We start from the raw sequence: 26,991 nt of genomic DNA on the forward strand, positions 1-26,991 counted from the left end.
TATATTCACTTCTCGTATTCTAGATACCGTACTGAAAGGGGCACAGATTATCTTCGATGATTATCGTATCCTACTTGTTAAAAAGTTGAATGGCAGGTACATCTAATCGAAGACAGGGTTCGTTGGCTGCAAAATGGATCGCGTTGATCTCGGAAACTGTGGTATTTCGGGAAAGGGAGCGTCAGCCAAACGGGGCGACACGCGATTTTCCGCGTGAATCCACGAAAGTCGCGCTGCCAAACGGCTGAATGGCGGAGCGGCCCCGGCGCTGAATGAAAGGTGGTTTCGATGAACCGTCGTCGGTCGGTCGAGCTGGACGTAATGCAATTTGCATGAATTACAACGCGGTTGCCCGTGTGTTGCGCGTGCAACACGTGCAACGACGCGCGGCGCGCCGCGTTATTCTCTTTGTTCTCCTGAACGGCAGTAGAACGAGATCGTGAGAATTAGCTGGATCGTGTGTCCAGTCACAATGGCCAGCGCATGAGCCGACACTCTTTACGTATTCATTACCTACCATCGTTTTCATTTCTTTCTGGCGGGGACAGGCCCCTTTCGCGCTCATTTCGTATCTGCACGAGTCGACGTGACGCAACAACAGTCTCCTTCCTTCTGTGGTGGACACAGATCGCAGATATCGGCGAGGCGCGGTATCGGTCGTGGTTGGATCGCGAGTGCTCGCAGGGGGATGTTTCTCCACTTGAGAAGTCCGACGGAACTCGTGGATCTTATTTGTGGTAAGCGTTGGATGTTGACTGTGATATTAGATGGTAAATTTAATTCAGTGGACCCCTCGGAGTGCTTAAAATCGAGCCATGGACAGTGAAGTTTCTAAGAAAGGCTGCTTTAACTAAGAAACGGCTGTTAAGAAGCCCTCCCTGCTACATTTACACCCCTGTCCCAATAAATCAGTGCCACTTTGGTATTCGACCGCTCGCAATGAGGAGAACCGGGCGCGGAGCAGGCCCCCAGGTCGCCGTGGATCGGCTGATTTCGCTAATGCAATTTCCATAAATTATTATCAAGAGGCGATGCATATTTATGCGCGTGACGTGCGCGTCGTCCTTCCTCTTATCGCGGCAGAAGGACGAGCGGGCCCGCAAATAAAACACTCGAACGTAATACACGCTCTATCGAGTCCATTGGATTGATCCAGTGATTCATGCGCGCAGAAGGCGCGCATCGATAAAATTACTACCCCTCCCCTGGACACCCTACGATCGCTTATTTGCGCTGACTGGCATACTTCGCGATATCTCGATCGTCCAGCACGCGTTTCACTTTCGTCGGCCGATTCTCGGGAACGATTTTTCCCCTGGAAGCTTATCTCCTGCGATCCAAGGGAAGGATTCGAGTATGCCACATTTAGAACACGATTACGGTAATCGAGTAATAATTAACGAGCCCGAAAAATTTTGAGCAAACAAATTCCCCCTCGGCACTTGTCCCGAAGATCGCATCGCAGATAGGATCGGCGGCAATCGAGACGTAGATAGGATATCGCTGGCAACCGAAAGTCTCTACTTTCCACTTGAGCAGGGATGAGTTGAAATTTTAAAAATAGCAGTGTCAGAGGTAATCTCCTTTCGCCTCTTTTGAAACGAAGTGCACGAATGATCCCTCGCGCGAGCAATCGCTGCTACTGTCAGAAATGAAACTCCCCGCTGCAAGTGAAGCTAAGAGTTCTGAAGTTGAGCGACGAAACCTTCGTTTTGATTCTCCTTGAATTTTCATTGATCGCGCAGCAATGACCGCGAACAAATTTTGCTCCCGAAGCCTGCCCATCGCGATAACGCGCCTCGTTTATCAATAGTCGAGGAAGATAATGTCCCTGGTACGAAGGGTGAGCGGGATCGAGAATCGTTCGGGGCAGATCAAATCTGTTCGTGGTTTGGTCGCGCGACTTGTTCCGTGGGTGGCTCTACGAGGACGTAATTCAACGTTAACGTAGCGGAAGTCACGATAAAACGAAGCGCAGATAGCGGAGCGCGCGGGTTCTCGCAACAATGAACGCGATTATGGAGTATTCAATGAACGCACAGGGTGTCCCTCTTTTACGATATTTGCGCGGGAGAACTTGTCACAGAGCCCCCTGTCCTTATCCAACTTGGGGCACGTTCAGTTATTCATGTCTAACGCGCAAAATTTAGGGTGCTACGGTCTACTAGCGGTGCAAGCTTGTGCAGAAAGTCTATTACTCCAATTCAGTTGGTATAAAATTTTCTGCCCGAAGGACATGTTCAAAATGAGAAACGACAGAGCTCTCTAAAGATTCAGCGCTCGTATCTTATTTGATACGAAGAGACCATTTCAATCTTCGCACGATAGTTGATCATGATTCATCCTTTACAGAGGAACAAAGGACACGTTTAAAAAAAAAGCCAGATGGGAGCAATATCGAACGCACAATCTGGAGCTTTGTATCAAACTCGGCAGAGTTTATCTGGACAATTTCTCGGAATAAAGATAGTTGCGACGGTCGAGGATTGCTGGAGCGTCGGTCTACAGGGTGATTTAAGGAACTAGGACGGGCTACAGCTCTCTTTTAAATAGGATATACATACAGTAGCGCCTTCCTTAGTGAAAATGTCCTATGCAGCATTTCGAAACAACTGAGAAAGCTGGAGGTTTGTCATTTTCTTTTTGCCGTCCTTATTTTCCTTCGTTCGATTTAAAAAATGTGGTCATTATTTCGTAATAGCCTAATATGATTTTTTTTTTGTAACAGGTGTACCTGTAGATGGTGTATTATTAACGTGGCAATTAATTAAATGTTTCAGATGCGATATTTTGATCATCTGAAAAGCAGTTGAGTTAAATACATTAGACTGTTTCTAGATCCTTACAAAAAAAATACTAGATAGGACATTTTAACTACGAAGGACAGAATACTGGTGTGTTCAGTTCCACCTCATTTAGTATTATTATTTGGGAAGCAGTTTTGCGCGATTGTTGACTAGGCATATAGTGCCTCATATCTTAGTCAAAATAAGTTAGATATCAACTACTGATGTAGGAAATATTTCCAGCACTGTAGAGTAGACCGGGGGCGGTAGTAACAGGGGGGCGAATGTAACACGCTAAATATCTCAAAAGATACAGTAGATATTAACACCACTTTTACAGATACGCAATAGACATGGATAGTGAAGAAAATAACTTTTCGATACCCTAAACTAACTCTTTCTTATTCAGTTAAAATTGTAATATAAACACCCCCTTTGCAAGTATGTGCTTGTTAGATTTTTGAAACTGAAATTGGGCCTTTTTTAAAGTAGTATCGATCGTTACTTAGCACTTTGAAGAGTCTCGTTAGTCAAAATTTATAATTTAAGTTCAAAAGCACAGTCGGGGGCGATTGTAACATCGGCAGTCGGGGTCCGTTTTTCCGCAACAGAACCGAATAGTGACAAAGAAGGCGAATAATATTGTCTACTTTGCATGGAATCCTATCGCACAGCACAACGCAAACCAAATGAAAAATGGGTGCAATGTACTGAATGTGAGGATTGAGCAGCTGAAGAATGCACCAGCCAAAACGTTTATTATTTCTGCCAGAATTGCGATATCACATAATTCATTATAGATTTTACATTTTTCATTTATTATTACAATTCAAATCAATAAATATTTTAATTTTGTAAAGCTAAATTTCTGCTACTCTCGACTCCATGCACTTGTACCCGCTTCTCATGTTTTATTAATAACTTGGATATTACTTAACATGTACCGAAACTGTCGTGGCTCAACGATGTCAGATAATTAAGTAACATTTCCGAATAAGTGTTTCTGTTATAAATATAACAGTTACTGCGTAATCGTATTCCAAAGTCAAAGTGTTACTACCGCCCCCGGTCTACCCTACGCACATTCCTCGCACAAACGTACCTATACTTTGCACCCCTCTGCGTAGGTATCTAAATTCTCAGACGAGGACATCGAACGGTGAAGAAATTACAGGATATTTCAGTCCATTTCCTAGAATCCCCTCCACCCATCCCCATTTACCATCGCTTCCGCACACCTCCGTGCTTTGTTGCTATTAAAATAATCCTCCGTTAATACCGCGAGCCAGAAATACGCCACTTTCGTGGCCCGAGCCGAAGCATTGCTTCATTCACAAGCACGCGCGCGGAGCCAAAAACAAAAGCCAGAATCAGCGAAATTAACGGCTCTATTTCCGCCCCCCGAGTGGCTCGCAGCTCCCGAGGATGGTAGAAACGTTGTTCCGGCGTTAAATCGGCGCGGATGGGGTCGCGACACCACGGTGGCCGAAATCGGAGCGGCTTGTTGCTGCGTTTGGTTAATTGATAAACCCACTTGATTCAGAATTGGCCATTACGACACGCCGGGCCAACATCCGAGGCTTATCTCGGCGATAGCGCGGTGCCTCGTACCCTCCCCGGACCACATTAGCATGCCATTCGACGCGCGAAGGAGGAGCTGCATTCGGGGCACGCAGAACGCGAGGAAGGGCTGCGCGTGTTATCGTTGTTTTGGCAAACAAGGTCGATCGCGCGACCGTGCCCCGTCGCGAAGCTTCCAATCGCTCTTCTCACCGGCGAGACGCATGACTCAGCCGTGTATATTAACCCCGAAGCGTGTTTACCCGCTGGCCGGGGCAGTAAAGCGCTAAAGCGCGAATCGCCGTATGTCAAAATCACGGTTGCATAAGGCGCGGCGCGCAACAGCGTCCCCTTGGACCCCCTTTCAGCCACGCTCGCTCCGCTGCTCCCTTTCGGATGTTTAGAGGTGACTCAGACCAGGATTACGAGACTTGGCTGCCACTTTGACCTTAATGTTTAGCCGCGACCACGATGATCGAGCCGATCGAAATAGATCGAAAGGCGCGGGATTTCGGTGCCGAACCTGCCCCCCAGAAAGCTCTGGGCCGGTCGAGGTGGCTCCAGAATTCATGCTGCACTCCGTGTTACTTTGAATGCTACGTAGCGATGGAGTGAAAAATCACTAACAGTGATTTATCACAGTGATCGCAGAATCACGATCACGGTCGTGAATGAAGTTAAATCACGACCGTGATCGTGATTTTTTTAACTTGAGTGAATTGTTTACTGTGATCGTGATTCTTGATCTTGATTGAATTATTTTTTATAAGATACTTCAATATAGCTTGTGTTACAGTCAAAGCGTGCTAATTCAGCGAATATATATATATTTAGTATGTACATTCATAAATAGTCAATGTGTGCACGCACTGGTTTGATTGGCTAAAGTTTTCACATGTACATTATACTTTTTAACGAAAGCGAAGAAGTATTTGTTAAATTAAATAGATCAAGAACGATTACATTGGTTCAAAATATACAACTGAGATTCTATAAGCACAGTGAGGACTTGAGAATGTTCCAAGAGAAATTAGAAATTGGGATTATGTGGCGCGTGCAAAGAGCAGTTATACTTTCCACCAAGCAGCTCACGAAAATCGCGAATCACTTCTGCCTGCACCCATCGGAAAGCGATCACGGAAATCACGGATCACTGTGAAAAATCACCGTGATTGGGAATGAACGTGATCGGATCACTCGTGATTCACAAATCACGGTTCTAGCCAACGGTAATGCTATGTCTTTTGGTCCCTAGCGAGACAGGGAGAAGGTTGCTTGATCGAGAGCGTTGCCCAACCCTTGGAGCGTGAAAAGCCCGAGATAGGCGGCCGTTGTCGAGCAAACGCGATGGTTACATGGCCGCACGCTCCTCGAGGTGACAGGAGAGCAAAGCCCAGCTAAATTCACCGATGAACTAAGCGCCACCCGGCTCTCGAGCGATGCGACGCGGCGCGCAGCCGCGATATCGGTGCGCGCGGAGATAACAACCACGCGATTCGAATCGCGCTCACGCGGGGCTGCATGTGCGTCGTCTTCGTCGTAAATTATGCAAGCGGCTGTCGTCTGTTACATGCGACGTCGCGAATGCGATTAGACCTGTTACGAACGGACCATCGTCGGGGAGGGTCCGCGGTGAATTCAGGGAGAATCTGACCGGGGAACTTGTGCTGTAAGCTGCTTCTGTTGCTTGTCAGGGGAATTTCTGTGAATTCAGAGGGACCAATTGCAACGCGATAATTTCTTGGCCCTATGAGACGCGATATATATGAAAGATATTAACACAAATACTATCTACCCCATGCAGCTCCATTTCCCCGCTTCTCATTTTTAATTACTAACCTGGACATTACTTTACAATTTACATACAGCGAAACTGTTGAAACTTTTGTTCTAACTGTAATGGTTGTCGCGTGATCGTATTCCAAAGCCAAAGTGTCACTACCGCCCCCGGTCTGCTCCATCAGTAGCGCGAGGAAGAAGAAGCGGAGACGTCCCGCGGAGGCAGATCTGCCTAATCATCGTGGAATTCCTCCGGAAAATATACATGTTCCCAAGCAGACTTGGGAACGCGGAAGAGTCGCCGCCGGCGTGTGTGTCGCTCCCCTTTGTTGCGCTTCCCCAAGGCGGCTCTGCGTCGCGGTGGATCCGCCGTCGCTTAGTTCATCGCTAATTTAACCCTGCCCGCCGCCGTCATCGCACGAAAAAGCCGTATCCTTCGGATTGGACAGTCGATAACCTCCCGGCCGCGGGACCCAGCCTCGAGAAGATTCGACGTAAATGTATTTATAATCGTTGCCCCGGCGGTTGGTCCCCGCCGCGGCGGAATCCGCGATCCCGCGCCCGCCAACCCACGGGAACCGTCTCGGACGCCAGCGTGCAACAACAATCGGGACACGCTTCCGTCGAACTTGAGGCCAGTTAACGCTTTTACTGGCAATAAACCGACCCAGTGACGCAAATCCAAGATAAATTTAAACGGCTGCCAGCTGTCCAACGCGGGACGCGAATTATGCCCACCATCGGAGCCCCGTTTCCGTCGAGGCTCTTGCGAAAACGCTAGCAACGCCGGAGCACGTGGATCGGTATTTTTGAAGGAGCACCTGGGGGGAGTTCTATGCTTCACAGAATTCCGGCTAGATGCTAACTCTGTTCTCCGTGATTAGCAGAGGCTTCTTCCGCAAAGTCCCTTGAACAGTAGCGTCGAAGTGACGTAGCGCTAGGGGTGTTCGATTCACCTCAAAGAATCGATTTTTGAATCGGTTCAAAATCGAATTATAAGAATCGATCCTTCTAAAAAATCTGAACCAAAGAATCGAGAGGAAAAGAATCGCCATAAAACCTTTTTTCCAAAATTAGTACATATACGTACATAGAAGTCGGATTTGAATAATTTTGAAAGAATCGATATAAAAAATACTTTTACAAGGAACAATTTGGGATAGTTGTTGAACGGCATTGTATTGAATAGAAGAAATATTTTGCTATTCATTTAAAATATTTTATTCATTATGCAATTGCCATTCTTGCATCGATAAGGAATTTAAAAACAATAATTGCTGAGAATGTTCAGGTGATAAACTATTTCTGTGATCAGTTAAAATATTTCTGGTTTTGGAAAATACACAAGGAAGGAAGAAAGAAGAATGGTAAAGAAAGATAAATGGCGGGAAACGTATAAGACCAGGAAAACCTACGCAAAAAGCAGTTTGATTGGTCCTTTCATTAGTGGCAATTAATTCCCCCAGACGGCAACAAATTGATTGTCGATTCTTACATCAAAGAATCGATTCTGGGAAAAATCCGATACCAAAGAATCGATTCTGGGAAAACTCCGATACCAAAGAATCGATTCAAAAGATCGATCTTTCAACCAAAAGAATCGATTTTTTGAAGAATCGAATTAGAATCGAACACCCCTACGTAGCACCGCAAGTAGAACCACGGAGAGAGATGTTAATCAGCATCCTGATAGCCTAAGGGTACATTTATGTTGGAGCTGCGATAATAGCGAAGAAAAAGAAATATTTCCTTCCCGACGCTTTTATCGTTGGTCATCTATGTAGTAAGCGTTGCTCTACTCGCTGCTCCAATGTAAACAGTTCCATTATAAAACAATATAATCCATTTCGACGCTTCGCTCTTATCGCCGCTCTGATCGTTTATCGCAGCTCCAACGTAAACGTACCCTTAACCTGTTGGTACAGACTTTCGAATTCTATCGGACTCTGGCGTGCCAATGAAAATCGGTGGCATCTACTTATCGGCGGGACCGAAAGAACCGCTAATAAACGATCGCTGATCAGCAACGATACCACGCGGGCAGGTAGGAGTGATTAAAAGATTGTGGCTCGAGCTCCAGCGATATGTCGTCGGCCCGATTACCAGCAGATAAAGATTAATTAATGGCCGCGCGGTATCTAATGGCATCCGTCAATGTCCACCTTGCGAGCGAAACTGTTATCGCGACACTGTTTTCGACATCGACGAACATCCAGTAGCCGCGAACAACGTCGATCGATAAATAATCGACACCCAGGAGGGGGGAATAATCGACGAGATATCCCAGATGGAATTGGAAAGGGACGAGGTCGAGTAGAATCCGGGAGGGCAGATAATTGGAAACGGTCGACGCTCTTCTTTGGCTGACACCCAGTGGATTCCAAAGTGTCCAAAGTATTGACGCGATGGCCGTTCCTTGGCGCCATCCACTTTCTTTCCGGTTACCTGAGAACCTTCCCCAGCCGATTCAACTTTCCCAGTAGACAGTCTGGTTCTCTGGGAGCTATCTGTGCCTACTAGAATTGGCAAAGTCGATGATTCCTTGGCTCTGACCAGACACAAAGGGAAGCGCAGGAATCTTCTATGACGCAAGCTTCCCTCCGACTGAATACTTCTTTGATCACAGCTGGTACACCTTTGTCAAGCGCGATAATTCCCTCCTGCGGATCGCTGTCTCATAACTATTTCTTTCGCCGCGGAAAAAGAAGTCCCTCGGTCGGTTTTCGCAGGAAGAAATAGAAACTAGAAGGCCGCCCAATGCCGTGAGTCACGCGGTTTTTTCATAATCCTAAGGCTGGCTGTTTTTCCGACCGAGAGTTTATGCATATGCATTCTCGATTACTGCACCGAACGCAACGCGCAGACACTGGTCACGCGCGGGGTGTCGACGAATAATATCGAGACCATTCCCTCCCCTCCAGGCCTATCGACGCGTGCAGGCGATGGAAGAAAACGGTCCGCGTGCACGTTGTACGTACGCGCCGCCCGAGGAGGCCGCGCAGAAGGTACCGGCCGTGACAAATGACTTTTCCAGCGCGACTCGAGGCGACCGGGACAGATAACGGGCCCGATCCGCGGTGCCCAGCGAAACGTTCTGCCCCTGCCGGAGCCACCGTTTCCAAGGATCGTGGGATCGCGTAACGTGCAATTACGCGCGGCAATTTCACGCTACACTTATGTCACGTCGCGCGGGCTTCAATTCCCCCCTCGCGACAGCCTCACGAGTGGCCGGCGTTTCGGGAAACCGCCTCTGAAGTCAGCGGTCGCTGGGAGCGACGCGAGCGACTAAATAAATAATGCAGGCTTTCGAAAATATCGTGGGCGTTTAAAAAAAAAAAAACAAGGCCGTTGGAAAGCCTCTATCAACAGAGCAACAAGCCTGAAGCTCGTTGTAGATTAATGGAGAGCCTCGGCTTAGGGTGGGGATATCAGAGAGAGGCTTCGAATGGGGCGAAGATGCGGAGTGCTCGAGTTTCCGCAGGGGATAGGTATACATAGTACGGTGTGCACGCGGTGCCCGCGAAGAGGCGCGATAGAGCGCGGAGGGAAAGTCGGGAAACGAGGAGGAAAGAGATAAACGGCGACCAAAGGGGCCCAAGTGATCGCGATATACGCGAGCGCGCGCCGCGACGCGGCAAAAGGTGGGGATCTATTCATAGGAGTGACTCACGTCGGAGATGACGCCGCGAATAGTCGGCCAGAATTTGCGCACTACACTATGCCGCCACTGGGCTGCTGCTCTCGTCCCTGATTCCGTTTGCCAAACGCCGATACGAGCGTCGCGGCGTCGATACGCGAGCGTCACGCGTTCCACCACCCCTCCGCCCTTCTAGACTCTGGTCCTCTTTGCTCGAGCAACTACCCCGACAGACTTTCCTGCCCCCTCCCTCCGCCCCTCACCATCTATCGACGACCAACTTGGTAAAATTCTGCTGCAACAGCTGGTCCCAGTCGCTTTCACGGTGCCCCCGTCAGCGGCCCGGCGTAAACAGCGGGGACCGTGAATAATAGGCGATATTATTCGCGCACGCGATAAAATTTCGGCTCGCGATAACGGCGCCGAGAGTGTTCGAGCGTGTGGAGAGTTCGAAGTCCTAAGGCGAAAGTCCGCGGCTGGGTTTCAAGTTGTTTTTAACGCTCCAGGTTTGCTGGAAAAGTTTCAGCGCTGGGGCCATTCTCGAATCTAAGGGTTCCGATCCGTGGCTGCTTTGTCCTCGAGCGTTTCCGACGAGCCCAAAAGCATGTGAATGGAAGTTTTCGGTACGCGATTCTTCCATTCAACCAGGGAAGAACCGCGCCGATGGAGATTTATTATGCAAAGTGTATGCTCGTCTTGGCATTTGAGTTTCAGCTAGTCAGCGAAGGAAACGCTCCACCGTCAGCACGGAGGAAAACGATCTCACCCAGACAGATTCGCGAGGCGTGGAAAATTTTTCGCCAACAGCGCGCGCTGCTGAACGGCTAGCCGCGTCGCGTTACATCTTCCCCCGTCTACGTTCGCTGGAACGGCTTAAAGCTAGTATTCCGTTTATCACACTTTCCGACGAGTCACTGTCGAACGTTTCTGCGCCGCCGCCCCGACGAGCAGCGTCACCGCGCGTTATCGAAATCGCTAGATCCTCGGATACACACTCACCAACACGCGGGAACAATGACACTGTGCCGCGGCGGGACGCGCAGAGAAACGGAAAGATACGGGCGCGCTATGGGAAGGTTATCAATCTTGGCCGATTGACAAATTGTGACGACAGCCCACGGCGCCGGCGTACAGCACGGGACGTGTTTACAAAGATTTCTAGGAACACCCGTGTTTATCAATGATAATTTCATTCAGCGTAATTAAGGAAGAAGGTTCGCGTCGACGATACGAGGCGGAAGCTTGTCCCCAGCACGGAATGTAGTAATTCGTTCTTTTAAGATTGCGCAGTTCGACGTGCTCGCGTGTCAAGTGGATCGTTTGTAGTGGCTCCATTAAAGTATTCGGAGCAGAATGACGCTCTCCTTTTCGGGCGGCGGAGCCATTTTCAGATAGTTCTGAATGACTGGCGATAACGTACCGCGTCGCCGCGCACAGGTACCTCTTTTCATTGAGCTATAAAAATACCTGGAGAGTGAACAGAGCAATGGTGGCCGGTCCAAGGAAGAGGGAAGATAACGGGCGAACGAGTGTTGTTAAAATGAGCTTCGAGCCGTGAGCTTCAAGAGCTCGAGTTCAAACTCTAAAGGCTCGAACCCTTAAGGCTCGAACCCTGTAGCTGTGAGAGCTCTAGCCTTTACAGCTCGAGTCTTCAAGCTCGAAGGCTCGGGTCGTATAAATTGTACGTAGTGAAGTGAATATGTACAAAGCTCGAGTTTTGGAAGCCTTAAAACTTAATGTAGAAGTTCTAAGTCTTACACTCCAAGCTTTTAGAGCCTTAACTCAAGCTTTTAAAGCTTTAAGGCAGAATAATATAGTTAGTTAGTTAGTTACTATTCAATTAAACTGATTTGCAATAAAGCTATGATAAAACTTTGTCATACAACTTAAAAATAACGACGCAACCACTATTATATTAATTTCAGTTTATCATGAGCTTTTTTCATAACATTTATAATGTTCGTCTCACTATATTCTTTCTTTAAACGTTCCTCAACACAAAACTAAATGAAAATGACCGTTATCGTCAGCGCAATGTACTTCGGTTCCCTTGACGATTGAAACAAAATCGGTTAAATCTTTTAGGATTTCTTTCCATTTGACTATGTAAATATGATTATGCATTAGTTCCTTCGTCCCCTCGTGTCAGTTTTATTAAAAAAAAAAACAAATTCTCCTACTTTTGACAAGCTTTTGAAATCAGATGTTCCATATTACCTGCCTTTACCCTGGTGCATGTGAGTGAAGTTACCCGCGCACAACACACATAACACAGATAGTACAGACAGAGAGGGACAATAGGAAGAAGACAGGATAGGTTCACCCGTCATCTTCTATTTCCCTCGGACCGCTGTCGCCTCTACTTCTTCCCGCTGCTGTTCGCTCTCCAGGTATTTTCATACCACAATGCCTCTTTCATACTTCTTCCTTCTGTTCCAAAATACCCGCAGCGACAAAGTTCAACTGTATATTTGCCGGTTCGCCTAAATATTCCGCGCCTGAACGAGATCTACAAGTGATACAGATCCAAACTAAATAAACCACGAACGCCAACGTCCCAGAATCTTCAAAGGTCCCCGTCGATCAGACGAATCTCAAGCGGGCTGTACGAGATCGGCACGATTCTCGCGCCCGGTTGATTAAAGGAACTCGGGCTGCTCGTTTGATGTCTGGGCAACGGATCGTGGTCGAAGAGCTCCCAGGCTGCGGACAGCCGCATTCCGCAAAACGGGCACGTATGCGCGCGTTTCGAGGCGAGGGAACGCGTTCAGTGGAGTACCGCGAGTACTGTTACTCGAGCGCCGATAGAGAGGAGCACGAGCCACCGCCGATACGCAATCTTCCCACCCACGTTTCCCCGACATTTTCCATTCAGTTTCCCGTTCAACCGCCGCCCACTGCCTTCGCCGGAGCGAAACGAACGCGGGGACCGGAACCGTCGCCAAGAAAAGTGCGAGCTTTCTTAATCGACACTCGTTTCAGCTGTTCGAGGGTTGCATCGACGGGATTCGCAAAGGTTGCGTCGCGCTGTTCGGCGCGCACGGACGGAAGGCGAAAGGAAAGGCGCACAGCCGTCTTTCGAGACGGTCGCATCATCGTTATTTCCGAAACTCAGACGCTGCCGCGTGATCTTACATAAACAACAAACAACGAATATAACGCGTTCACGCGTACTTAGCCGTCAGAGAAGCTTAATCCGTTCCTAACGCTAACTCTATCCGCGCTGCGAATAGGCTAGATGGTCTATAAATATTCTGATCTAGAAGAATGGAAAATTGTCTTTGTTCCTCCGAACGTCTAGCTCGCATCTGTCGCGCATATTTCGCCGGTGGCTCCCAGGACCTGCCAGTTGACAGTTTTTCCGGAAATCATCTGGGTATAGTTTAGCGCAAGAATCCCCGATGAAAGGTGCAAGCACTTAGAATTAGAAATGCGATTCACTCACCGAGAAGAAGAGTGGGCTCCCTGTTGTCGTCCAGCAGGGCGACGAGCACGAGGAACAGGGGGTGCTGGACGGGTAGCCTGTCGACGTCGTCGGTGCAATCGTCGTAGACTACCACCTCTCTGTAGTGCCTTCTCCGTAGGAGCTCCTTTCCCTCCCTGGTGGTGGCCAGGTCGGCGAGGGTCGCTTTGCCGAGCTGCAGCCTCCTGCGGTTGAAGCGATCGGAGCAGTTCACGTTGATGGCGCCCCTCACATGGTTCACGTTGTAGAGGATGAACGGGCGACAGTCGAGGATGACCGGTCTGTTGGCCTGCTGGCCGAGGAGGCGGTACGCGAGCTCGTTGGCGGTGATGGTCCTGGTCCTCTGGAGCACCAGCTGCCGCTGGAGCGTGTTGTTCTCGGAGCAGGGGCTCGCCGGCAGGCTCACGGTCTCCAGCTTGCAGCGCTTGGACGCGGATAGCTGATGAAAGTGGTGATGGTGGTGGAGATGGTGGTAGTGACGGTGGACGTCGGCCAGGGGATGGTCGCAGTCGGTACCGCTGCTAGAGCTGCTGGAGCTGCTGCAACCGCTGATGCTGCTGCCGCTGGCGTTCAGGCTGCAGTCGTTGCTGTCGCTGTGGTCGACGATGCAGCTGTCCACGCCGCTGCTGGTCGAGGAACTTGGCGAGACGGTGGCCGTCGGGGAGGACAGGAAGGTGGACGCGCTGGCTGGCGGGCCTGGCTCGCTCAGGCTACGGTTCAGAACCAGTTTGAGGTTGTCCCGCGAGCGTCCGGCCGAGACCGGCTCGCAGCACACCAGAGTCGACATCGGTGACGGCGACAAGGACGAGGACGACAGCGAGGACGACGACGACGGCTGCTGGTGTTGTTGGTGGTGATGCGCTGCCTTGACGTCAGGCGTGGTTATATCGAGACGCGGCCCCGACGTCGACGCTGAAAAAGAAGGGAGGATGATCGTCAGATGGGCGGTCGCTGGCGAGAACGCGGGCGGAAAAGCACCGGTGCTCCGTGGACTTGATTTCGACGAGTCGAGACACAGTGGGGCGACGGATGGGTTGATTATCTAGCTCCCGATAGATTAAACACATGGGAGTCTATTTAAAGAGCTTCGAGGAACAAAAGGTCCGTAATGGAAAGCCTCCGATGACGAATACCGATCCCAACCCCCCACCCTTTGAATCCCTCGACTTACAATTAGATCGCCGTCGGGCTGTTGACTTTGGCACGGATCTCGGAAAGCTTTCGACGATTTTCGAGGATCCCGAGCGACAGTCGCGGCCGGCGTCGTTGGGAGCGCATCTTCGCCCGCCTTATCGCCCGCGACCACGAAGAAGTCGACCCGCGTGCTTAGGTCAACGATACCCTGGGAACGGGGATCGGCAGCGAGCGTGCAGCGACCTTTAATCTATCGCCTCCAAATGACAACTCGGATCACTTTGACGCCGATACCGAGTCGTTTACAATGCCGCTTAATCGAGTGAGTCACTTGATCGTTTCATGGCTTGTGAAATCTCTCGCGCTTCCTTATTGCTAGGCTTCCATGAACTACGATAAAGCAAGCGCTCGCTGCCCGTTGTCTCCAGCTAGCTGGTCATTAACTCTGTCCACTCGGGTGCGCCGAGACGCAAGCTTCTCGCGAGGTTCCCTGGACTTCTAGTCCTTTAAGTCTCGGACCGCCTGTTTGCCACGAAACGTACGCGTTTAGATTGCAACTACTTCACCGATGTACAACGAGGATGAATGGAAGCAGAAGCGACCTGCCTCAAATTCCTATCAAGGCCGCAACCCTCGGGTAGCTCTAAAACAACATCTAACGGCACGTAATACGCCCGATGATTTATTAGTTTGTAAACAGCGCGTGGCTAATAAAGTCGCAGCGCTTTGTTCCGCGTGGAACAATGACGCGAGATACGATAACGGACGCACGATAATCGTGACACACCGGGGGATTAATGCGATTAGAAGGTGTACCTCTCGATCACGGCGCGACCACCGTTCCGAATAGTAGATGATAACGCAGCGAAATCGGCGGCTCGATTTGGAAAGCTTCCCGAGAACCGCCGGTCCAAGGCTCCGAGTCGGCGATACGACAGAATTATCGTGACGCCGAGTCGAATACTACGCTCGATACACGCGTTACCGACGTTTTGATGCTTTTAAATAGCAATACGGAGGCGATGAGTCAAGCCACCGAAATACGCTCCCCGCGTTTTGCGGTCGCTTTGCGCAGATCACGGCGACGAAAATATTCCACGGCTTGCACAGGTGCTACCGCGGAGTCATTATCTCGGGACCGAGCGGAGAGTCGGACGTCTTGTTGATGAATGGTAAATGCGCTGGACTCGTACTTTATTCCTCCCGTTATTATGTCAGCGCGAAATCGTTTTATGCCCCCGATCATTCGTTCCTGCTTGTTGCGCGAGAACGCGAAAGGGAGCCTTTGACTGTGATTCAGTGCGACGTTCCAGGTACGATCCAGATAGATCAAAGCCACTGGGCGGCGCGTCAACGGTGACTGATTGCTTGTGACTACTACTGCCGGTAATTTGGAAGAACAGACGCAGCTTCCTAGACAGTAACATGGAAATCCAACCACCTCGACGTTCCTTTCATTCTGCAAGCCAAACAACTGCCTCCTACTTCGAGTTACAGAGTCTAAAGATCCACCCCGCTTCACCTTCCTCTACCAGAACTTCCCTCCACCTCTCTTTCACTCGACTCATCAACATAACACGACGCAACAACATTAATATCCACGGCGCGACACGTGCCGAACGTCAGCGCGACCAGCGCGCCGTGTGCCGGACCGTTTAGAGCGACACTTAATCCTTTATCAGGCACGAGTAACCGGCATCGAGGCGAACGATTGACTTTATTAACCTTGGAGGATGTCGTTCATAAGCGAACCTGAAATAATGGCTGCGCGCGCGCGCGCGCGAGGGTTGCATAACAATCGGCGGCTGGTCCGGTGCCGTCGTTCGTTAGCTCGGTCGAGAGTGAAAGCACGCTCGCCGATGCAAGTCGGCTGCATTAGAATCGTTCGAGTGCAACACCGTTCCCGCCCGTATCTCCAGTACACGCGGCAGCAGATAAGCGACCGGGACAGTTTTTCCACCGTCCGGCGGCTGCGTTTCAGGTGGAGAACGGCCGATAAAAGAGGTGAACGAACGCCGCTTGCGCGATCGCTCGTCCCTCGTCGCTCGTTAGACGAAATTGTGCCATCGACGGGGCTGCCTTTGAATATTCATGCGTGTGGGCTCCGAGTGACGTACCCGTCCGAGTATCGAGCGAGCAATTACGAGCAACGACACGGGGCAACACGAGTAATTCAGAGGAACGTGCCCGCCTGGCAAACCGCGGGCACCGTTCGTCGTGGGTGGTTGGAACTTGGAACGCGCGTGTATCGGGGGTTAATCATTTGATGGTATAATTCGAGGGAGGAGTGGGGCATTGAAACACAACTTGGCGACGAGTGAACGGCGACAAGCGTGGCAATAAATTTCTCTGCCGGAGGACGCTGAATGAAGAATTGGCAAATTTTCGGCAATCTCCCCAGAGAAGATTTATGGACGCGATTATGCCATTGTCGCGAGAGTGACAGGGGAAGCAGATCTAATTTGGAAGTTGGACGACGACCAACGGGTCCCGAGACGTTACGAAAGGTTTGACGCAACAGCGATGGTGGCCCGACTTAGAAATTACGCGGTGCATCGGGAATTTCTCTGCGGCCCTTCGACGCAACCGATCGCGGAACCGCGAGGCCCACCCGGCGGAACCGGGAGAGCTCGGGCGACCGACGCTTTAATTCGAAGAGCAACGCGGCTCGGACGACGTCGATATATTTGGAGCACCGGTTGACGTGGTTCCGCGTAAAAAATGGCAGCAGTCCCTTGACGTCTGTTTACGGAGCCGCCGTGACGAAGCGAAAGGGAAATACAAGTGGCTCGCAACACGAACGATACTGTTGATTTTAGAGCCTCGTGGGAGCCCGGATCTTTATTTTTCCACTCGTTGTTCCGGCGGCCGCGTGATGCCACTGGTTCTCGTTCATCTGGGGATTTGTTAATCTTGCTCTAGAGTAAATCTCCAACGGCCTGCGAGCGAGATCCACTTGCAGGGTCTGCTTTTTCTTCTGCATACCCAGAACCTCTGTTTGAATTGCTAATGAGTCACGCGGGGACGTTATTTCAGGGGTAAGTTCCACGTAGATTCGAGACTCCGCGCGAAGACACCACTTTCTCTGCTCCGAAACGTACGAGCATAAAATCGATCACTGCCAGATCCCAGGGTTCATCTATTTCTTTCTCAAAGACTCTGCGTTATGTACCCTCGTCAACCCCCAACAACCCTCAACATTCCCCCGCAGATTTAAGAATCCACGCGGGGACGCTATACTTTCTCCGTTCGGAAACCTACGAGAATGAAATCGATCGTTGCCAGATCCCGAGGTTCACACATTTCCGTTCTCAAACAGTTTACATTACCCACCCTCGTCAACCCCCAACGTTCACCCGCGGTTTCCCGCGTCCACCAACCTCCGCGTACCCAGAATCATTCTTATCATTCAAGCATCGAGTCTGAATGGCTTGCTACAGCCGCCCACCGTCGTCCAGGACAAAAGAGCGCCGCATAAGGTCGAGGAGCTTGCGACTGTTGGTGACCCGCGCGCGCGCAGGTCAGCCCTTTCGTGTCAATGCCGTGCCAACGGACTTTAACAGCGCCCGTTGGTCGCGGCGACGCCGCAGGATCGAATCGGAGTGACTCAGCCAACTAATATTAGAAGGTGAGGAGGCTGCTCTGGCCTGGTCTCCCTTTCTCTGTCTGTCGGGCGGCCGCTCTCTCCTCTGCTTCTCTCTTTCCCTCTGGCTGTCTGCAGGGGCCTCGTAACCGTGTGTTAGCAGCGCCGCGCCACGGAGTTTCTCCTCCACGCCGACGAGTCTTCGGGTTCGTTGTTTGGAATGAGTAAACGCCGTGGAATTCGACGCTTCGAGCGGCAACCGGCGCGCACAGCCCGGGCCTGGGCTTTCAGCCTGCGGACAGGTGTAGCGCCAGCACCTGCTGCCTCTGTTCCGCGCCCGACTACCGATCCGCTCCGCTCTCGAGCGTTCACGAGCGTCCTTGCGCCGTCCACGGGGCTTCCACGACGCTCTGGTATCCGCGTCCAACGAGGAAGCTCTCTACCGTTGCCTGATTGGCAGGTGCAGTACTCAAGGATCGGGTTACTTTGAGAAATCTTCGAGGGTCTACATTGCTGGAGGATTGGCAAATCTTTGGGAATTGGTGTAGCAAAGTGGTCTGGGTTAGGTGTGGGTTAGGTTCTCGTTGATTCGTCACGAATGAGATCGTGTAGGGTGAAGCTTCAGGGTTCTCCGGTTCTCTGTGGAAAGGAGTCAGTAGCTCCGGGTTCCCTCGGTCACTACCGATTACGAGAACGGCGGCTGTTGCCACGAAAAAGAAGACCAGCGGCGTTTCGTAACAGCCGTGCGGCGTCATCGAGCCTTCCTCGCCTCGCGGAAGAGCTCGTTCGAACTTCCTAGAGCGACCCAACGCACGTGTTGCTCCGAATCAACCATGGTGTCCGTCTCGCTAAGAATCATCTGCTGTATCTCCGCTCTTAATTGCGTTATTCGTCGAGGTCCGCGAATCCTCGGTTCGATCGAAGCGAAGGCAGGCCCGGTGCCGGTCGAAAAGTTGAATTGCTCCAGGCGAACATTCCGTTTCATTGATATCAGGGCCTAGGTACCACGAGGAGATAGGACCCCGGACGAAGAGGAAGGAGAGGAAAAAAAATAGGGCCGAACGGAGCCGTAGTTCGTCAGAGGCACCTACCTTTCCCGATCGGTCGAACCGGTTCGCCTTTACGACGAAACCAACAGCCGCCTCACGAGCCGTGCCGGTGACGCACCGTCGTCGTGGTTCGATCCCTGTTCACTGTTCGAGACCGTGCACTGCGTATCCCCCGATAACAGCCGACGATAATCCACGTGCGACTGCATGGAACTTCACCACTGTCCTCCCCGTCGAGTACCGGGTCCGAGGTTGCGCCTGTTCCTCGAGCACGCGGTCGAGTCGATCGTAAGGGCGCCGGGTGAACCAGAAACGGGGAAGAATTTGAGGGAACCAGAAGGGAGAGAGACGGAAAGAGAGAGAAGAGAAAGAAAGAGAGAGATGGGGAGAAGAAACGAAGAGATAGAGAAAGAAGGGCAGAGAAGAAAAGGGGCTCTATCCTCGGTTGTGAAGAACGAGGAAGCGTTCGGTGGATGGTTCAGGAGAGCGTTGGCACGCGGGTGCGACGTCCCCCGTGCCCGGCTCGTTTCGTCAACATTTCCGGTGTCCCTCGGTCTGTAGCGCGATAGAGGCCGGAAGTAAACACGATTGCTGACCGTGCGATCGACCGAGCGTGCTCGATAGATCCATTCACGGCGGCCGACGAGCTGAGACTGAGCGCGGCACTCTCTCACGTCCCCGCGGAGAACACGAACATGCACACGTACACGACGAACACGAGCAACGAACGGGCCGCGCCGCGCCGATCGCTCAGATCCACGAGTGCTATAGCGACCGCGAGGCCACGGCCCAGAGGGGAACTGTGTGCTGCGCGCGAGCCATCCGAGGAGGACTTGCGGAGGTACTTCGCGCGAGCACACGCGAGAACGCTCGAGAACACGCGAGCGCACGCCGATACAGGTACGTACGTACGTACCTGTCGATGGCATGGCCATCGTCAGCAATTCTCCCGATGCGCGGAATACGCTGCCGTCGAATTTTGAAGAAGACACACTGCTTGTGGGAATTCTCAGTGCACTCGAGGTATTTTAATCGGAAGTAGACTTCAATGGGAACTTTGAGTATTCGATTTCCTGTGGATCGTGCTCTGTCTAAGGGTGCGTTTGTGTCGAAGCTGCGATAAACGATCAGAGCGACGATAAGAGCGAGATGACTTATGATGACCAACGACAAAAGCGTCGAGAAAGAAATATTTCTCTTTCTTCGCTATTGTCGCAGCTCCAACGTAAACGCACCCCTATAAAGGCAATGATTCCCTGTAGCCTTTTGATAACATGCTGGCAACGTATTTTTGGAGTGAAAGTACGCTATTTCGTACCCGTCAATGAGTTCCATCGATTCATTGCTCCTCAGGTTCGATAAGCGGAAACTTTGATCTTCCATCGCGCGATTCACGATCAGAAGTTCGGTGTTATCGAAGCTACCAGAGGTTCTTGCACTTTTTCAAGCGAACTCGAACACTCCACGTTGTACGGCACTGTAAACCGCGGCGTCTGTGTGGCAGCGCATCGACACACGCACGAATGCAGCCACGTACACGTGGACAGACACGTACACGTGACCGAGAGCCAGCCAATGAGTCACCTCTCGCTACTCACGCGCGCGCGTGCACTCCGACAGGCTCAGGGCTTCCTCATTTTTTTCGCCTTTTCAAGAGGGATCGATCACGAATTTCTCATTGATAACAGCGATATCGGAAAAACGAGCGCCAGGTGCTCGGTCCCCGAGTCGTTTTAACCCTCGGGGGATGTTAACCCTGTGTCAGCGACGATTAAGCGCGATTCGATTAAGAAAATTTTAATTCATCAACGCTCCGAATGAAACTTAACACTCGCTTGGTGCGCACAAAAGAAATCTACAATCGCGAGGCCAGGTGAACGCGGCTGCTATCACTCGTCGCGTAAATTCTGAGGGACTCTCGCGCTCGATTCGCGGTAGAAATCGGGCTTCGCGGACGCACGAATTATCTTCTAATCGACGGTGGCTCGCTTGCCGTCAGGTTTCATTCGTATTCGGTAAAAGTTCCCGCGTTCTCGAGACCGACGTCGCATTTCCTATTTCTACGCGTCGAGTCTGACTTTGGCCGTCGACGCGACCGACGCACTGCTATTATCGTTCACCCTGGCTTTTTTCTCTATATCGCAGGCGATTTTCGCGAACGCGGGCATGAATGATTCATCGAGCAGTACTTCATCGCTGGAAATTTCTTTCACGGCCGTTTCTGCAATCCTTCATCCACAGAGAAACTGATGGTGTGATTACAGAGGGGGGAAGAAACCCTCAAATATGGAGAAACTTAATGTTACCGCTTCGATGGAAGATACCTCTTCCCCTTTTCTTGTTAGAGACTCAGCGGCTAAAGCTTCAAGGTTCCATCGAAGGGCGCTGCTTTTCAACGCTCATTCCATTTCGCGAACTCCTGGAAGTTCGCGAGAAACGCGCTTTCGCTGAACCGTAGGTGCACAGACGTAAATTGTTTTTTCAGGCGAACGTATGTAAAAAGAAGTACCCAATTTTAATACACTTCGCTTCCCGCAAAATTCTCGCCCGCTGCTATTTATGTCTGCTTTACTCGACACTTTGGAGCACAGGCACCGCCGAAGGATTGACGAATCTATTTACGAGCATATCGAAAATGAAACGCGCGCGATACGATATTATTCCTGTTCTTTTCACTCGCCTGTTTAGTATCCTCAAATCTCTAACTCAGCATTTTTATCGTACTCAAGGTCGGTTTACAAAAAAAAAAAAAACACAGACACGAGTTCTATATTTATCGCTGAACCTTACATAACCCGATGCAACAAAGTATTATTAGACCAGCGAGTAGGAAACATCGAGGCACTAAAATGCCGACTGCTTTCTCAAAACTACCCAGACGATTTTTAGCGCGAGCTCCCCTCGCGGGATCTGATCGGAATCAGTGCTCTCGGCATGCAGCATAAATTACCATTCTTCGTCGATCCACGTAGATCCCGCCGTCCCTGTGTCGCGCCGAGAACGAAGGAAAAACGGAGAACGATATCCAGAGACAGATCTATAAGATACCGAGTTCGCCAGGAAATTATTATTTCGAGCATCGAATCTGGTATCTGTGCGGTATTAGATCGACAAGATTTATTTTAGCCCGTTATCAGGGTTAATCGATGCACTCATAGATTCTCGATTAATCCGGCGGGCGAGATAAGATTGCTGGTATCGCTTGAATTTTGCACGATAAACCCCTTCGCCGCGAACGCCCGGAACGCTCGGGGTGGAAGGGGAGGTTCGCGTGGAAATATGCCGAAGGGAAACGCGACTGGCGAGAAAAATGAGGACTTGCTAGCGACTCGAGCGGCTCGTGAATCGCGATACCGTCGCTCGTGGAGCAATGTATGTAAATACAGGCAACCTAGAGGCTTCTATTTTCGTCTGCTCATTAAATAAGTATGAATCTACATGGTGACACTGTGTAAGCGATTTATCGGCTGTGAATCGACAAGAATCGTAGGCCAGCGCGCGCATTACGAATTCCGAATATAAAGTCGTCTGCGATGCCTGGTATCTGCTCTGCGAGGAGGAATACTAGCGAACGATTTTCGTGGAAAATAGAAGGGAAATTGTAGGTCTCGAGCAAAGGAGGGGAAAGGTGGGATAGTTGATCAGCGGGGACACATGATCGCATCAGTTTTGTTTTTTTAATTAATACATTGGCAATTTGTACCTGCTGTTACGCTATCGTGGTAATCTTTGCATTGTCACAACACTTCACTGTGCTGTTTTCTTTTGGGAGCGTAGAATAATGTTGTTAGAAGCTTCGATGTTATTTGCAGCCAAAAAGTAAATATTTCGGTCCGCTTGTTCTTCCTCCTTTTGGAGTAAATGTTGCATTTTCAACGATTTGAAATATTTAAAGTAAAACCAGCAAGTTCTGGTCTATTACTGCTGTTTTTTGATTGAGCTAAATTTTTAAGGTAAGTTTCATTCTTCATCTTTTTCAAATCGAGTGCATAGAGGGATACTTGAGCAGCTGAAAACGCCCCAAAAAGAACCATAGAACGGCTAATGAAACAGAGAAATACGGCAAGGGAAGTGAGAAGGAAAATCTTTCCTTCATTATCATCTTAATCACATGATATCTAAGTGAAATAGTTTTTAGGAATGCATTTATGTTGCTTTATGTCATAGAGTTTAATTCTTCGGTTTTCTTTTTTCAGTAATTCTTTCAAGTTAGTTATAGTTTATTTTCTTTTTATGACATTCCTTTGATTTCATGTTATTGACGAAGATAATAAATATTCTTTAGAAAGCTAACGTGTTATTTCCTCTTAAAGTTCACTGATCAAGTCTCCCCTTCAATGAGTGATACTTGTGCACAACGTCACTGTCAGAAAATCTTGAAATTCAGTCATTAAAATTAGTTTTCAGCTCTGAAATTTGTACAAGTATATTCAGAATACCCTAAGAATCACAACTTACATAATTAAATACAAACGAAGCAAAGCATTATTATCATTTTAATAAAAAAAGCAAAACTGTGATCAACTATCCCACCTTTCCCCTGCGTGTGAGAGGTACACCCGAGCCTCGAGACACTTGGCGCTGTCAGCGCATTAATACAGAAAGTAATTACGAGAGAAGAGAGTCAGCAGAAATACATACGTTTGCCTGCAGAGGCGAATCGGAGCGACCACCATCGAGCAGTAGCCAGCATCAGGCAGACCGGAAGAAGTAAACACACATGGCGTAACATGTATTTCTATCATTAACTATTTTTATGTCGCCGTATTTATCAGAAGTAAACGTTCCTCTGGAGACGAGCTGGAGATAACCAAGTTGCTCAAGGAATGCTCCGTCAACTACACCTAGTCGCATCACGGTATCAAAAAGTCGATCATAAAGTTCCCTCGCAGCCTTCAATTTAGGACAGCAGCAACAATTGCCCGCTCCCCAATTTTGCCTTTATCTTCGCAGTTTCGCAATCACTCCTAACGCTCCTCCTCGCGTTCCCCGGCCCAGTAAGCGAGCCCGCCTAATTCAATTCGCGCCAGTCGAAATTCCCTCGAGTAGATTTGCGCGCGTGTGCGCAGATGCGCGGGCCGTTCCGCGCGCGCCAAAGATAGAGTCTGACATCATGCACAGAAGCATCACTCGGGTCGAACGAGCGATAAACATGCTTGCGCGAGGCCTCTGCACGCGGAAGGTTTACGTTCCCTGTTAGGACTGTCTCAATTGACATGTTCCAATGCACCCGACCGGCTCGTCGCGTCTCGCCGCGAGGATCCGCGCCGAAACAGCGCGAATCGCGTGCGCATACAGGGAGGACGGCGAGGGAACCGAGCAGGATCGAAAGCTGCGCGCTATTTGGGCGAAACGGCCACTTTTCGCGAAGGTGGACGAGCAGAGAGGGGAATTACAGTCGAGCGATGGTTTTCTCAGGGAATTTGTTTGCTCGAAGCGGCGAAATTTGCTGAATTTTTGTGGGAATTGATGTTGGAGGTCTCTAGAAGCATTTCGTTAAGAATACAGTGGAAATGATCGAGTAGGGAAGGTTAGCTTAAGTAGGGAAGGCGCGAAGAAGATACCTACTCGGGAGGATGGGAATTCTGATTCTCTTCGTGTTGCAGAGCCGACAGTGTAGCGCTTATTGTTTGCCGCGTATATCAAGCGATCGCGATTTACACAGGCTCAGATGCTTAAGGCTTATGGTAGCTCGTAACACTTGCTGCTATAGTGATAACGCACGGTACACAGGCGCGCGCTTGCGTGTAAACACAGGTCTTTGCGCTATCAACCTGACGTCATACCGTGTACAGATAAAAGGCGGATTCGTCGTGGCGCGCATATCGCCGGGAAAAAAGAAATCACGTCGACGAATCGCCGTGTTTTTCCAGGTGAAACGAGTCGACGAGTCCCCGAGTCTTGCGAGCAGAAACTCGAGCGACTGAGCAGAGATGCGACGACGGGTTTTGGCTTTGTCGCGAGACGTTTACGTGCCTGTCGGCAAATGGCGAGGATAGGAAAATCTGTTCGACTTCCCTGCTTGTAGGTATCGTCGTTTAGAAAGCGTTGCAGCGACAGACACTCCAACGAAACTCCTCTAATTTCATCGAAAGCGAGCTTTAAAGTGTTGGAGAACCTATTGTCTCACCTGCCCGACTCGGCCGACGGTGTTACAAAATGTTTCAGCAATCGGAATGCCGATTGCACTGGATTCATCAGCGGGCAAACTGAATTGCCTCACCCTGCTGCATCGCGAGTTCCAAGGGTCCGGCGAGGGAAGTGAATTCGCGAAATTTGGTAATCCGATGGTTCCCCGAATCTGCCTGTTATCCAGGGACCAGCCGAGCCATCGATATACGAAAGACACAAGGAATGCCGTGTGTACGCGAGCACCGGGGCAAGATAGAAAGTGGTTCTCGAACTGGAGTGGCGTCACACACAACTTGACTCACCGATTCTGCGTTGTCGTGGCTTGGCTTACTTACCCAACGTGCACGCACACACTGTCGACCGCGGTATTTATATTTATGCCGTTGACCAGGCCCGCTCGTATACTATTTCCGCGGTAATTACGTATTCGAGCCGCGTCCGAGTTTCATTACAAGCGCCGCCGATCGACAATTTGCGAATACGAGCGCGATCGGCGACACCGAGCGACACCTGGAGCTGATACGATTTCGGGACCGATCGATCGATCGGTTCTCCTTATTCGCGAGTCTTATCGCGAACCTTTTGGGGAACAGACCTGGAGAACATCCCATGGCCCAAAATAATGAGACTAACGGAATATTAATTTGTGTTTATGTCGAGGTACAGATATCTAGGGAAGGGGAAGTAGGATTCAATGGGACGTGATCGATAGCGAGTCACCACCCCGAGTACCATTATCAATAAACCGATAATTCGCTGGTTGCGACACACTCTACAACCTGTGGCTACCCACCTGGATTGTCGTCGAAAGGGAAAATAAAATTCGTCGAAACTGGCATGAGTCATAGCCTACGTGCGATTTTATTCGACGTCATACTCTTGACGACGAAAAGTCACACGGGGGCATCGCCGACGCAGAATCATTCTATACCAACGAAACAACTGTATTTAACCCTTTCGATTCATTAAGTTCGCAGATTCGTTGTTCCGACGCGAAGCTTCTCCCTACTGGAGTGACAGTTATCCGTGCAAACAGAATCTTTCTCGTGCAAACAGAGGACGTCATCGCGAGTCGGCTGATACGTTTTATCGCGAATGTAAATAGGAGTGCAAGGCGAGGAAGGGCGCGAACTGCACGGGTGAACGGAATGGGAGGAGAGAGGCGGAGATAAGATGAGCTGGCGACTTACCGATCGACGCGAATTTGAATCTCTTGATCCTCGGCAGAGTGGCAGTAGTGCAGGCGCGTATCAAGGCTGGCATGTTGCTCTCTCTGTCCAGCAAGGAGCTCGGCCGCGGGACGACGATGGACGAGGATGACGGTGACGCTTCCAGTTCTGGGACAGCGGCCCGTTTGGCGGCTCTTTCCTCGGTGCCAGTCACCTCTACGGCTAATGAACGCATCCTCCGTTCACGCGTGTAATCTCGTGACGCGCTGTATGGTGTGTCATTAAGCCGCGACGGACAGAGCCGTGTGTCATTAGCGGCGATCGGCCGGCGCCGATTGCAAAATTTCGCGGTACAGTGGCGTGACACGCCTCCAGCAGGTGGCGGGGCACTCTTATTGGGCAATCGCTTGGAAATTGTAACACGGAAGCGATCCCTGTGTTGTTTCTCTTATTTCTACCCCCTCCGATACGATTGGCTGTCGAATACTTGTACATGTCTGATGAGAATTGACGAGTGGACGAAGGTTCGTGAAAAAGGAATTGCAAGGAAGCCCGTGGCAGCAAGTTCAGCTTCTTTAACAGGCTTCCTCGTCTAGCATTGACTATTAGCCAATCTAAGATCATCGTTTTGCAATCGATTCTTACTGAAAAAAACATTTAAATTTGAATTTTCAGTTGGCCTGGGTGCGGGATGGTTGT

At 50.2% G+C, this 26,991-nt stretch overlaps 1 protein-coding gene across 3 annotated transcripts in view; it reads right to left on the reverse strand.

Annotated features, from left to right (window-relative positions):
• The window catches only part of LOC143367650 (dual specificity protein phosphatase 10), a 74,845-nt gene that overhangs the window by 45,602 nt on the left and 2,252 nt on the right, over positions 1-26,991 (reverse strand). Inside the window, exons 3-4 of one of the 3 annotated variants that reach the window (XM_076809697.1) lie at positions 26,314-26,514; positions 13,208-14,137 (exon numbers count right to left, since the gene is read on the reverse strand). In XM_076809697.1, coding sequence (XP_076665812.1) covers positions 13,208-14,137; positions 26,314-26,514 — 1,131 coding nt within the window. Of the gene's footprint in view, positions 1-13,207; positions 14,138-14,396; positions 15,135-19,033; positions 19,764-26,313; positions 26,515-26,991 lie in introns of those variants that run through there. The other 2 variants (XM_076809698.1, XM_076809699.1) reach the window with 2 other exon arrangements.

The sequence above is a fragment of the Andrena cerasifolii genome, chromosome 4, assembly GCF_050908995.1.
Source record: "Andrena cerasifolii isolate SP2316 chromosome 4, iyAndCera1_principal, whole genome shotgun sequence".
In the NCBI taxonomy this organism is placed as follows: Eukaryota; Metazoa; Arthropoda; class Insecta; order Hymenoptera; family Andrenidae; genus Andrena; species Andrena cerasifolii.